We start from the raw sequence: 14,737 nt of genomic DNA, 5'->3' as shown, positions 1-14,737 counted from the left end.
TTTAGCTTCTATGGTTGCTGTTTACAAAGCAAACATTCATGCCCCACCCTGGTTTTATATTGATCTTTAGGCAAGTGATCAATTTGATCCAGTCTTCTGTCCATACCTGGTAGTGTTTGCTCTCTGCTTTGCATTCCAGCCCTTAAAATAACAACCTCTGTCCAACTATGAGAGCTTGAGGCAGCTGAGAAGTGGCCAGTGTCTGGTCTGAGTTAAATCCAAGCAGACAGCAAGTAAGAAAAGGATCTTTGATAGCTCCATGAGAGGACAGTGCCGGCCAAAGCATTCTCTTCCTGGGGCAGCTACAATAAATGTATCCAAAGGCCTTGGAGGAGCTGGATGGATGGCTAAAGGACTCTCACCTTATTTTGTAGTCTTAGGCTTCTGTGAATTGTTTGATAGAAGTAATGAAAAAGTTTAATCTGCCATGAGTCCTGCAGTGCTGTCAGGATTGGGATCGGGCTTGGATTGGCAGGCTTTGATGCAAAAGGAAAAGGATGAAACAGAGCAGGACCCTGAATGGTGGGAACTTTGAGTTGGAGGAGGGGATAATCTCACCTGTTCAACCCAAGTTCAGCCAAAGGGGCAGCAGGGATTCTGGGTCTGCCCTCGCAGCTTTCCTGTGGAGTGGAAAGCCATTGGGAAGGATGTTGCTGGACTGCAACTCCCACCATGCCTAAGTGTTGGCCATGCTGTCTGGACCTGATATGAACAACACCTGAAGGCTAACCATTTCTGGTTTAGATGGTGAAAGATGTTGCTTTTTAATCTAAATGTCCCATCTGCTGACAGAGTTTTGGATAATGCTGTTTTAATTCCCATTTTGTTTCCTCCACACTTGTCTCAGAAATATATTGTAGAGAAGGGTTTCCTAAAATGGAAGCCTTTGAGGGGAGGGAGATATGGTTGGTGGAAAGTAGAAGGTCTTGGCTACCTTGTGGGACTGCAAATTTTAAAAAAGGTAAAGGACCCCTGACAGTTAAGTCCAGTTGCAGACGACTCTGGGGTTGTGGCGCTCATCTTACTTTCAGGTTGAGGGAGCCGGCGTTTGTCTGCAGACAGTTTTTCTGGGTCATGTGGCCAGCATGACTAAGCCGCTTCTGGCTCAATGGAACACCGACACCAGAGCAATGCACAGAAACACTGTTTAGGCTGTTTACCTTCCCGCTGGAGCGGTACCTATTTATCTACTTGCACTTTTTGGTGTGCTTTCGAACTGCTAGGTTGGCAGAAGCTGGGGCCGAGCAATGGGAGCTAACTCCGTCATGGGGATTCGAACTGCCGACCTTCTGATCAGCAAGCCCAAGAGGCTCAGTGGTTTAGACCACAGCGCCACCCTCATCCCTCCCTGCAAATTTAGCTGCAAATAAATGGATGGGATAGTGCCTGATCAGATTCTGTCTGAAGAGGTAAGGTTGGGGTGGTAGATTGCATGTCTGTTTATCCCACATATTCTGAATCTCTCAAAGGGAGCTTGGAGGGAAAACTTCAGCTATAAACAAAAGCACAATGGAATATATTCTTAAGGATGCTCTGCATTTCCATTAAGCATCTGTTAATACACTTCATACTCTTTCGTTATGGATATGCAGGTTACACCTGGCACTGTGTATTAAATATGGTTTTGTTTTTTGTTTTGCAGGCTACTGATTAACTGGAAGTTCCATGGCCTAAGGAACAATTAATTACATCTCCCCAACTTACTCTTCCAAGGCATGTAGCAAGAAACAAGGTGGGGTATAGGTATATCCTATGATGGAAGTGTTTGCTTGTGAGAGAAGAAAACTGTGCTATTACAAACAAATACTCAAGCATTATGTGGCAATCCACCATAAACAGCATTCTGAAGGCCATTAATAATACAGCTGTGTTGTATGCTGTAAGTCTGCTGTGAAGATATAGCAGTGTTTTGTTTTTCTTTCAGTGCTATGATGTAATTCATAGTATTTGAGGGAAAGCAGGGTAGTGTCTGAAGCCTGTGTTTCAAGATGCTCTCTGAAGAGAGACAGCAGTGTCTGCATTTGGTCTTTGGCAGAGTTTTCAGTCCACCAGAAAGGAAATGGCGATAAAGATAAAGCACCCTAGATGCCAGTTATGAAAGTACAAAGAAATTGGATGCACACAACTCTCTCTTCCAAAAACGTGAAGAAAAGCTGTTCAGTGTTTTTATTTACCACATGAGACAGAAATGACTGATAGCAGAAAACCCTGGGAGAGAGGCATTTGTATCCCTGCTTCTGTGGAGTTTCTTAACATAAATTATGACATTATTCAGAAAAGCTATAAAAACAACACTATACATAACCACTTATATAAAGCATGTGACTCTTTTGCAAATAAAGACAAATGTTTAGAAACTGGAATTCCTTCTTCACTGGAAAGAACTGTGTATGCTGAAATTCAGTTACAAATGGATGGATCTCAAGTTGAGTTGAAGCCACTAAGAAGCCAGTCCTCAGTAAATAAAAATGAAAATGAAACTGAGAGTGCTGATTTCAAGTATGTTAAAGAGAGAAAGAACATCTCAAAAAGTTTGTGTACCTTGCACAACAGCTTCATTTGGAACGAATGCTTACAGCCAGTACAGGCTTATAATGATTGCACCAATATTTCTGCAGCTTGCACTTGTAAAACAGTGGAACTACCAGCTACCTGTGGGAATAAAACTGGACAACAGTTGTGTGATTCCTATGGCACTACAGTGGATAACTATTTGTATTTGGAAAGAACAACCCCAAAACTCAACATGGCATGCTCAGGTCACAATTTTTCTAGCGGTAATATTACTGGAAGACTGCCTTCAAAGCCCAGTTTGAGCCATTATCAAAACTGCAACGAAGGCCACGGAGAAGAAATGGATGAAGATTCTTCTCGTACTAAGAAAGAGCGCTCCACTTTATTAGTCAGAAGATTTTGCAAAAATGATAAGGAGGTTAAGAAATCGGTCTATACTGGAACAAGAGCTATTGTTAAAACTTTACCGTCGGGGCACATAGGAGCTGTCGCTTGGAGTTGTCTTGACCGGAAGAGAACCCACGATGAATTAAGGCACTCTAGGATTATATCAGAAGAATTAATTGCCTTTCAGATTGCAGTGAGCCAAGCGTTAAGTTCTTGCCTTCTGCAGTCCATATGGCATGGGGTAAGTGTCTTTTTATAACTTTCAGATGCCTTTCTAAACTTAGTGCTTGAGCGAGAGCAGCTGGTTGGGTGCTTCTGTAGAGCCATCTTCATGATGATGCTGTTGCTTCTATGTACCTGGACAGTGCCAGGAGTGGGTCGGGGTTCTGGTGAGATTGGAATTGGAGGGGTGCACCAGTGGAACCAATGCAGCACTTCTGCCAGGGTACCCATGCAGTCCTCCCCCTCCCCACCACTATCCAGGCATCCTCCTCCTGACAGGTGTTAGGAGGACAGCTTTGCACCATCCCCCCCCCCAAAAAATGCCTGTCACATCTGTGCTTGAGAAATTCAAGGCTGAAAAATCACATTATGTTTAATGATCTAGTTTGCCTCTAAATTAAAGCAAGAAATTACAATCCATCTCTATCAGTTCTTTTAAAATAAATGTAGCAAGAGCTTTAATACTTAAACATTTATTTTCTTTGTGTGTGTGGATAAAGTATATATTGCTATCAAAACCATCTAGAGTTGATGGCTCTGCTTAATAAAAAAATTCCTTCCAGTAGCACCTTAAAGACCAACTAAGTTAGTTCTTGGTATGAGCTTTCGTGTGCATGCACACTTCTTCAGATACACTTCTTCAGATACATGCACACAAAAGCTCATACCAAGAACTAACTTAGTTGGTCTTTAAGGTGCTACTGGAAGGAATTTTTTTATTTTGACTATGGCAGACCAACACGGCTACCTATCTGTAACTGGCTCTGCTTAAGTGTCTAGTGCATGTTGTTGGTTAGTAACTATCTCTACTATTCTCAGCAACAAACCACAACTTCAGATTATGGTTTGTTGGCAGTAAGCATGCCATAGTTAAGCTGCAGGCAGCCTTTACATACAATGCTAAGCCATGGTTTAATAAACCATAGCTTAATAAACCATTGTTTAGAATTATGTGTGAACCAGGCTGTGAGAACAGAATGCTGGACTAAATAGGACTTTAGTCAGATTCATCCAGACCCTTCCTGTGCTCTTATTTGCTTCTTCTGTCTTCTTGAGACCGAGAACAAGACTAAATTATTATTGCCTTACTTTATGTGCATTAATATATGAGGAACTGATTTGGTGAGAACTTGCCTTGAGACAAATGGGAGATTTTATGGGCATTAGCTCTCCAGTTGTGTGATTCTGTGAAAATACATTTATCTGTATGTTAATTCTGGTTCTGGCACATTTTCATTATAGGAAAATACTTCATTTTCAAATCTTGTTATAAACCATGTTTGTGACCAGATTCAAATAGATTACTTTTATGCCTTTAAAAAAATAATTAAAAAATGCATGCTTAAAAAAAATCTTTATTTCTTAGTGGATGAACACATTGACATCAAAATTTAGTTTTAGTAATTGAGTACTTGGAGGCAATGTCATATGCAATAACAGTGATATAATCTTTCTACATGGGCAGGGGAAGTGCATACTAATAGTTGTAAAATGCAGAGCAAGCTTATTTTGCCACAAATGCAAATATTAGTTAACACACATGGCAGCTGCCCTATTTGTGTACACGTGGTTTTTCCTATATTGAGATGATGGCAGTCAAAAGGCTGGTCTGATATTCTGCTATTGCTGATATGGTTTTTATGATGCTAATTCTGTTTGGTTAACTTTAGTTGTGGTTTATGTTTTTTCTCATTAACACAGCTTGCATTTTAATTAATTGTAGAAAGGTAGGTTATTATCATTGAAAGACAGAAAACGAATAAAGCTTCTGAGAGAGTTAACTCAAAGGTTAAAAGATGAAAATATTCAAGCTATTACCTTGGTGTGAAGAAAGACCACAGACTGCCTGACTGAGTAATCAACGCTTAAACAGTCTTTTTCTGCTCTCCTACATAGCCTGTCTTGCAAGCCTCACTTGCTTAGTATTTCAGGTTGTATATGTGGTATATTTTAAAAACTGGCTTGGCTTGTAGTTGTGCTTTCAACTCCTTTTCACTCAAAACGCCTTTCCTTCAAGCACAGACCCCTGACACCAGCACTGGGCACTTCTGTCCTCATCTCCCTCTGGGGATGTTTCTTTGGCAGAAATAATTATTTATGGTATGGTAACTATTTAAGAACTTCCCATATGGTATGCTGAGTTGACTTGCACAATACTGTACACTACTCAGCTACAGCTTGCGGTTAGTGGGAAAAGAGCTTAACCATGACTCCTGGTTTAAAAGAGTTAAAATTATAATTATAATTATTTATTGAATTTATATACTGCCCTCTACCCAGAGGTCTCGGGGCAGTTCACAGAATAAAATCCAAAATATAAAACCACAAAATACATAACCAAAATAACAACAACCCAATAACACCCCCCAACCCACCCACCCCCTTTTAAAGGGCAATATTAAAAGTTGACCTTTCCATCCCCTTCCCTTTTCCTCCTTCTTGTATGTGGTATGACCAGTGCTTTTTTTCTAGAAAAATAGGTGCCGGTACTCACCATGTAGTTGTTACAGTAAGTGCCACACCCTTTGTCAACAACAAAAAGAGGTGCTGGTACTGGGTATACATACATACACTGATATAGTTTCAAGTGCTATATGAATAAAAAATTAATTGTCATAATAATCAAATGATTAGTAGTCAAATGATTCCTGTGGATATAAAAAATATCCGTTGCTAGCATTAATATATCATGTGCCCTATCTATCTATCTATCTATCTATCTATCTATCTATCTATCTTGTCTATCTGTCTCTGTCTGTCTACCTATCTATCTATAATATAAAATCTCTTTTTTAAAAAAGTGTTTTTTGATGGTGAGATTTTTTGCTCTGAAGCTCCGCCGTAATGAGTTTAACATCCATATTAGGAGTTAAAGGCCATACTCATCTGACTTGTTCTAAGCTCCATCAAGATGCCAAAAGCAGTGTCCGAAGAGTGCCAAACTTAGCAGAGATTTAAAGGAAATTCCACATGATTGTGACTCAGTGAATCCAAGGCAGGGAAGTGTGGTGGGTGGGTGGGTGGGTCGGTGGAACGCCCTCATCAATGTCCAAACCCCATCAGTTTAATTCAGCAGCATGGAATTGATTTTGCCAGCTGCTTTCAAAAACTATTAAATGAGCAAGTTATAAATAAATAAAGCAAGGTAGCCATTGAAACACCTGATAAAAGAGGGCAGTCTTCTTTAAACTAAGTAAAGTGGCAGGGTGGCAGAAACCTTCCTTTTCATTTCTGTTATTTAAAAGAGAGAATAATGGAATAAAACACAGGGGTTAGAAACAATTTATTCCAGTCACAGGTTGCAAAGGGAGTTGCAGATGTGGGAATCATCCAAATGCCTTAATCAGTGACCAAACTTTCAAGGCCGTCACAGTTTGGTTTCTTTTTCAGCTTGCTGCTCAGCGATGCCTGTAGCATTTATTTTTTAAACCAAATTTATATGCCACTTGATTGTAGTAAAACCTCTAAGCCGCGTCATGCTCTGCTATTGCAGAGTAATACAATTGGTCTGCAATAAACTAAAACATAGAACAGGGTTGTAGCATGGCTATCTCTTAAGTTTAACCAGCTAATTCATCGTTCTGTCTTATAGTATTTCAGTTAGCTGTGTGTACCCTCAGTGGAACATAGAGCTTCCTTAAGCAGGAGTGGCTTTTGAGCTGAGTGCTGTCTTGCTTCAACTCTCCAAGGGCCATGTGATAAAGTGGGCGTGGCCAAGCTGGGGGAGTGGGCGTGGCCAAAGCGGGAAATTTAATACCTTTCCTACAACTGCCACAAAGTATATTTATACCAGATGGGTGGGGTATAAATCATAAATTATTATTATTATTATTATTATTATTATTATTATTATTATTATACTTTACTTCTTCCTTCTTCTTTATATTGATTTTACTTCTTTATCCCAAATCATTGTGCTCATTTATTCAGTTAACTCCCCCAATTCATTCCATTCAATCCACAAATGAACCCCTCCCTTCATTAAGCCCTATAGTATTTTTAACTATTTCCCCATATATATTCCTTCAAAGACCTTCAAAGTTCCTTTCTTCCCACCCAAAATGTCTTCAGATGCATTCAGTTTTCTCACCAATGGGTGCTGATGAATTCATTACCTTGATCCATTTCACTGTAGCTGCATGGTTTCTTCCCCTTTGATGATTTGGATGATATTCAGAATCAGGATGCCCCCCCCCCCGCAAAGCTGGATCCCCATCCTGGTCCATCCCATGTGAGTCAGGGGACACCAGAGCCTCTCCCGAGCTCCAAGGAGAGACACATCTGCAAACCCAGAGACTTCACAGGTGGAAACTACATTACCCTGATGGAGCCAACTGCTACAGTGGCAGGCACCAACCCTTTAACTGGCTAGGAGACAGCCTCAGAGGCTGCTGATTCTGGTAAGCACCTACCTATAAAATTCACCCACTTGCTCTAGGATCTTGCTGAGACTACATGAGGCTTCAACTCCAGGAGCAATACTGGTGGTCCTGAACCCACACCTTGGACTACCTTCAAGGTGCATTTGTCTTTGGAATCAGGAGTTGATCTTCCTTAGCTTGGACCATCACTCCTCCTTAGTGATGGGCATCTCTGTGGATCGCAAAAGTTTCAGGGGGGTGAAGATGGATCCTGTTCAGGATGAGTGAACTGGCTATCCCTACAACCTTAAGGTAAAGGTAAAGGGACCCCTGATCATGAGGTCCAGTCGTGACCAACTCTGGGGTTGCGGCGCTCATCTTGCTTTATTGGCCGAGGGAGCCGGCGTACAGCTTCCGGGTCATGTGGCCAGAATGACTAAGCCGCTTCTGGCGAACCAGAGCAGCGCACGGAAACACCGTTTACCTTCCTCCCGGAGTGGTACCTATTTATCTACTTGCACTTCGTGGTTTCGAACTGCTAGGTTGGCAGGAGCAGGGACTGAGCAACGGGAGCTCACCCCGTCACGGGGATTCGAACCGCCGACCTTCTGATCAGCAAGTCGTAGGCTCTGTGGTTTAAGCCACAGCGCCACACGCGTCCCTCCCTACAACCTTACTGGGGCCTAATTAAGTGCTTTTTTACAGGTTATTTACAGGCCCAGAAAGTGTCAAACAGCATCAGGTAGCAGAGACCTCAATCATCTCAAAGTGCAGCTTGGGGGGCAGGGCATGTGCTCAGTTATTGCCCCAAAGACTCTGATACATATGATTTGTAAGTCACCGCACATAGGGGAAGGGGAGCCCTTGACACACATCCCTCCAGTCTGTCTGGAGGTAAGGCTCTCCCATCATCCTCCGATTCTGAGGTTGACTCCCCTATAGCTTCTCCTGCCCCACAGCCATGCAGGAGCATGGTGACTACCAAATCTGCTATGGACCATTTATGGAGGGTTGTCTAGGAGCTGCCCAGGGTCCTGATTTGCCTTGCTTTCCATGACTCAGGTAACTACTATCACTTCCCCATCAGAGCAGATCATGTGGAATTTTTTAAGGTGAGGAGGGTGGGAGAATACCTGATCTATTTCTATTTTTAGGGAACTTTTGATATCTATGCTACTAATTACTTATGTGGATTTAATTTTAGATAAAATGTGCTATTATTGGTACAGTAGTACTATAACATAACAGTTGTAACAATATGTTAAAGGTAAGTAAACATTTATGGGCTTTAGAGATTGACCCATAAGTAGTAGCAGTTGCCAGGCCATTAGCATGTTCACCTCTACATAGCTCCAGCCTTATTTCAGATATTGTGATATATCAAAATACCGTGATGCTTAACTGGTGATAGCCCAGCCCTACTGTCTAGCCAATGAGGTAAAATTGTCTAATGGGTAAAACCTAAAAGGTGTATGTTGTATGACTCCTATTAAATCTTTTAATTTGAAAGTGAGATGGATATACCCTCTGGTGGAGAAAACTATTACTACAGAACCCTTGCTATACTAGGATAATAAACAGCTTGTTTTCATAGCATTGACATTTTCTGATACAGTGGTACCTCGCAAGACAAATGCCTCACAAGACGAAAAACGCGCAAGACGAAAGAGTTTTCCGTTTTTTGAGTCGTTCCGCAAGACGAATTTCCCTATGGGCTTGCTTCACAAGATGAAACGTCTTGCGAGTTCTTGCGAGTTTGTTTCCTTTTTCTTAAAGCCGCTAAGCCGTTAATGGCCGCTAAGCCGTTAATAGCCGCTAAGCCGCTAATAGCTGTGCTTTGCAAGACGAAAAAACCGCAAGATGAAGAGACTCGCGGAACGGATTAATTTCGTCTTGCGAGGCACCACTGTATGCTCTAGTCTTGGTAGATTTAGAGAGAGATTTTATTTTCAGAAGTATGTGGATTGTGAAAAGAGATTGTAAAACAAAGTCATTGTGTTTGTAAGTGCAGCATGTGACTAATTGTTCTGCATAACGTTTAATGTTCTGCTTTTTACAAACACCAGGTATTAGACTTTTGTTTAATTTGATATTTGATGACTGAGGACTTCAGATTGCAGCCTCATTTATCCTAAGATTTTCCTAATCTTTTGCATATTAAAAATGGTGAGTTACAGTATATTAAAAATATTCCTGAGAGATAGCTGTGTTGTTGTTTGCTGCAAGTGACTTAACACAGCACAAAATATGTGAGACAAGCACACTTGAATTGAACAACAACAAAAATTTACACATATAGACCTTGCACAATAACTATTTTCTGAATTTTGGTCAAATAAATATGAAATGGACTACTTCTGAACTTTGTCCTATTCTCAAAACAAATGCAGCACCAGCTAATCACAAGAGAAAGGTTAATAAAAGGATATGAACGTATGAGGCAAAATCTTGCCTTTGATACCTGCTTCTAAAAACTAAAAACTATAACCACAGGAAATTTTTCATGTTTCATATTTTTTGAAGAAGTGGAAGTTGTAAAACTCAAAAGTTGCAGTAAGTAAGCATACTACTAAATGACTTTTCTCTTAATGGCTGAACAGATGTGACCCACAACATTCTGTTATTAAAGATATAATCAGTAATCTTTTTGGCTAAAAAAATGAGGTGCTAGTACTCATATCTTGATAAAAGTGATATGGGTGTCACATCAGCACAAACTGGTTGTCACAGGCAGCAATCAATCAATTAATAGGTGACAATACTCTTTGCTGATGAGTACTATAAGAAAAAAAAGCACACTGGGCATAATAAGAGCTCACTTTTTCATTATTATTATTATTATTACTTGTAGCTTCTGAAAAGATGCTAGAGTTAGGCTGTTTCCTAATCCTCCAGTTCTCTGCACTGAATTGCATTTCCGTTTCTATGCTCTTTGCCTGGTTATTTGAGGAAACAACTTCTACTAGAATGTAACTAGCGAGCCAAAAGAGAATAGTGACATTTTCCTAGGATCCCATAGTGACACAAACCCTTGTCCAGATTTAACTAAAGTGGCTTAAATTATAAAACTAAGTTTGAGATAATATAAAAATACTTAACAAACAATGAACACCATATATACAATATGTATGTTACACAGGTATTTCCTTCTCTCTGTGTGGATACCTGAATATTTTCATTAAAGGTTATGAACCAATATTCAAATACCTCTTCAGCTTAGGGGATTTTTATTAGTATTTTGAAAATAGCTGACTGCAGTTGCGGCTGCAGTATTGGAATCCTCAGTTATACTTTTTTTGCTTTCTTTTAGCAATATACCGGTACACTTCTTATGGTTTTTGTTCTCAGTCTTGGGTTGTTGAAATTTGAATTTCTGGCCAGCAGGTGGAGACTGAATAAAACTTTCAGCATTTATTTTATAGCTGGCTTTATTCTGAGCAAGGGAAGCAAACCTCAAACAACCCGAGCGTTTTCAAAGATATGATAATGAAAATAAAACAGTATTGTTTAATCCCACCACCAAAAATGCACATTTGCCCAGGTTTCTGGCAATGGCGACACCGTCACCACTCCCTTACTCACTCACCCAGCTTCTCAGTCTACCCTCACTGGCGGCAGTTAATTAATGATTTCAGCCCGAGGTCTTTCGTAGGCCTTGGCTTAAAGGTAAAGGTAAAGGGACCCCTTACCATTATTAGGTCTAGTCATGGCGCTCATCTTGCTTTACTGGCCGAGGGAGCCAGCGTACAGCTTCCGGGTCATGTGGCCAGCATGACTAAGCCGCTTCTGGCGAACCAGAGCAGCGCACGGAAACGCCGTTTACCTTCCCGCCGGAGCAGTACCTATTTATCTATTTGTACTTTGAGGTGCTTTCGAACTGCTAGGTTGGCAGGAGCAGGGACTGAGCAATGGGAGCTCACCCCATCGTGGGGATTCGAACCGCCGACCTTCTGATTGGCAAGTCCTAGGCTCTGTGGTGTAACCCACAGCGCCACTAAGCATTGAACATTCTATATTCAAAGCATGGTAGGGCTGCCATTTCCCAGACATTACAGGGATTTCAAAGGCAAAATTTACATCCAGCTGGGGGGGGGGCGGTTTCCAAAATGTGACATTTTGTCCTGGATCTTAAAATTGAAAACCTGCAGGAGTTTTTGTAAAAAACACACACAACAACTCCTAGTTTTTACTTTTTGAAACACAGTGGTATCTTGGTTCACGAAGTTAATCCATTCTGGAAGTCTGTTCAACTCCTGAAACCATTCAAAAACCAAGGCGTGGCTTCTGATTGGCTGCAGGAGCCTCCTGTACTCAAGCTACGACAGATGTTTGGCTTCCGAAAAACTTTCGCAAACCAGAACACTTACTTCCGGGTTTGTGGCGTTCGGGAGCCGATTTGTTCATCAATTAAGCTGTTTGAGAATCCAGGTTCTACTGTATAGCACCCCTAAGATATAGTTCCAGCTTTCTATGTATCTGCAAGTTTCTTTAAAACACTTCAAATCTTTCCGAGGCTGGAGAGAGGGAAAGCACACAGTGTAGTTTTACAAGTGTTTTTAAACCATCAATATTTTATTTATTTGCTGCAATATTAGTCTCATATTTTTTTAATGCCAAAGCCTGCTCAAGGCAGTCTGAAGAATAAATGATAAAATGGCACAATACAGCCAAAACACAGTTTTCAAAATCTCAACAATAGTAGCAGCAATACTAAAACTAGACTGTAAAACAAAACAGCAGATGAAACAACAGCAACCTTGCTGTCTCTGCTGCTTCTGTTCTTCGTTGCTCTAACTTTCAGCAGTCAATCTCATAATGAAAATTATTTGGGTTACTTTTTGTCTTTTGAATGAAAACCTTTCACGTTTGTTTTACCTGCATCTTGTTGAATGGGGATCTTAATTTGATAAACATTTGATATTTCCCAGATAGTGATTGGGCATCAGACTTTATAAGGTGTTTGTTTGTTTGCTTGCTTGCTTGCTTGCTTGCTAAATGTGTTACATTTTGCAGAAAATAATTTTTAATATTCCATCCATATGTTTCTTTCACTCTGGTGGCAAGATTTCATTTGAATCCAGTGTTGATGGGAAAGACTCAGAGTAATTGGCTACAGTGGCTTCAGGAGATAAAACAATCAATTAGGAGAGTAGAAACCAAGAGAAGCAGAGGGCTCCAAATCATGGTTTGGAGAACTGTCTGATCTAAGCCAGTATTTTCCCATGAGAGAGGGTTCATGACCTTTGCTTTGCAGTTGAAATAGCAATACCCTTGAAGGATACACCAGTTAGAATCAAACCATTAAAAAAAAATTAAAACTACACACTGATTAACCATTGTTTATTGGTTAATTGTTTGCATAGGCTGGGTGGAATAGAAAAGTTCTCAGCAAGCATTAAAAAGTTGGCACAGAAGGTGCCTGCTGAATCTCTGTTGGCAGAATATTCTACAGGACCAAGGCTTGGTTTCTTGTTGTTGTCAAATGAGCCTCACCAACTCGAGCAGCAACAAATGATGTTCCTGAAGAGCAGGCTTCCTCAAACTCAGCCCTCCAGATGATTTTGGTCTACAATTCCCATGATCCCTAGCCAGCAGGACCAGTGGTCAAGGATGATGGGAATTGTAGTCTCAAAAACATCTGGAGGGCCGAGTTTGAGGAAGCCTGCTGCAGAGGATCTTGGTGATCAAGCTGGGATATATGGGCTTAATTCACTTTTACCAACGAACAGTTGCACCTGCAACAGCCTGCTACATATTCTGCAGTTCAAGATTAACCCTTTGGTTACCACATTAAATAAAGGAGGGAACTGGAGTGCATGTAGGGGGTTGGAGAAGGTAGAACCTAAAGCAGTAGGGTTGAGGGCCACATTCTCTGGTGGGTAGTCTCCAGGGGGGCTGCATGGACTGGGCTAGAGGAGCAAGTGGGTCACAATATAGATATGGCTCAGTAGGCTTTATTCCAATTAAGTCAAAGGTTGCTATACCCACCCATATCTCTCCATCCTAAATCCCAAAAATGAGGCGTTATTAAAGCACAGTGTCATATACAGCAGGGCAAACGTCCTCAAGGAGAACATGGGTCTGAAGATCGGAGTCACTGATTTTTGTTCATTCTGTCCAGCAGACCTCACCACAACCAACACCATATCACAAACTGTGTATAAATATCCCCTTGGGAGAAACACAGCCCTGGATCCCTCTTGGACACACAGAAATAGGTGCACAGCTCTTTGGATTCTGGCTTCTGTATTTAATTAGGATGATAGGCAGGTTCATTGAAAGAATAGCGTGTTCAGAGCCGTATCTTTAGGGACTAGATGATCTTGAGTACAAGTCACGAGGTCACTCCCACAGCAAACATCAAATTTCATAATGTCTAAATAGCCTGTTACTATCCTCCTGCCCAAGCTGCAAGTTTGCAAAGAAGAAAGGGAATGTCATTGTTTATATGCCAGGAAAGCACTTAAACTGTGTTTGAACAAACCTGATATACTTTTGGTTTCACTAGGGCTGCCAAGAACAGATTGGCTGTATTGTAAGGTGGATCATAGCATATTAAAGGCGCTTAAGAGACTAAAGCAGTCCTCGTGCTAGATGGTATCAGGGTTACTTCCACCAGGGCAAAACTGTGGTATCGTAGGCCAGTTTCCTTATTACCAGTCTTTAAAGGCTGCAGTTATGGTAGTTGGCCCATATGTGAAGCATTTAAACCATAGTATGTTAGATTTTGAAGGTAAACATTTTAAACCTTAATGCACCAGCTCAGTTCACATGACAGAAATGACCGTGGAAACAGCCTTGGGCTTGCACACTGTCCTTCCTGTGTGCTCAGAGTAGTTACTTCCTAGGTGTTTTTGGCAAACCATAGCTTGTTGTTACACCAGAACCAGAAACTATTGTTTGTGTCTGCCTTGTTAAGCTTGTTTGTGCACTAGCATTAAATCCTGGCCATTGTCACTGACAGTTGGGTCTCCTTCTGCCTTTACTGCAGAGATGGGGAACTCCCCCCCCCCCTTCTGGGCAACATTCCAGAGCTCACAAGCCAGAGGCAAAAGTAACCAAAGTGGCAAATACAAATTTTACCTTTGTGCCAGTTGTCTGCTTTCAGCATACACTCATACACCCGTCTTTATCCTTTAGCTAGTCTGATAAAAACACTCAAGAATAGTATGTATGCTAGTCTGATTAAGGTTGTGGTTGTGGTTGAGGTTTGTGTGTGGCTTGAGAGAGGCCTTAGAGTCAGATAGAGAGGC

General features: G+C 41.1%; 1 protein-coding gene across 5 annotated transcripts in view; it reads left to right on the top strand.

Moving 5' to 3' along the window:
- The window catches only part of PLCE1 (phospholipase C epsilon 1), a 133,482-nt gene that overhangs the window by 27,145 nt on the left and 91,600 nt on the right, over positions 1-14,737 (top strand). For all 5 annotated transcript variants that reach the window (XM_083502992.1, XM_083502991.1, XM_083502988.1 and 2 more), the window contains one exon: positions 1,643-3,142. In XM_083502992.1, coding sequence (XP_083359118.1) covers positions 2,189-3,142 — 954 coding nt within the window. In that variant the 5' untranslated portion in view covers positions 1,643-2,188. The remainder of the gene's footprint in view (positions 1-1,642; positions 3,143-14,737) is intronic.

This window comes from Podarcis liolepis (assembly GCF_965112155.1).
Source record: "Podarcis liolepis genome assembly, chromosome: 5".
Lineage (NCBI taxonomy): Eukaryota > Metazoa > Chordata > Lepidosauria > Squamata > Lacertidae > Podarcis > Podarcis liolepis.
Note: the sequence above shows the minus strand (reverse complement) of the source record. Positions and strands in the feature narration are given on the sequence as shown.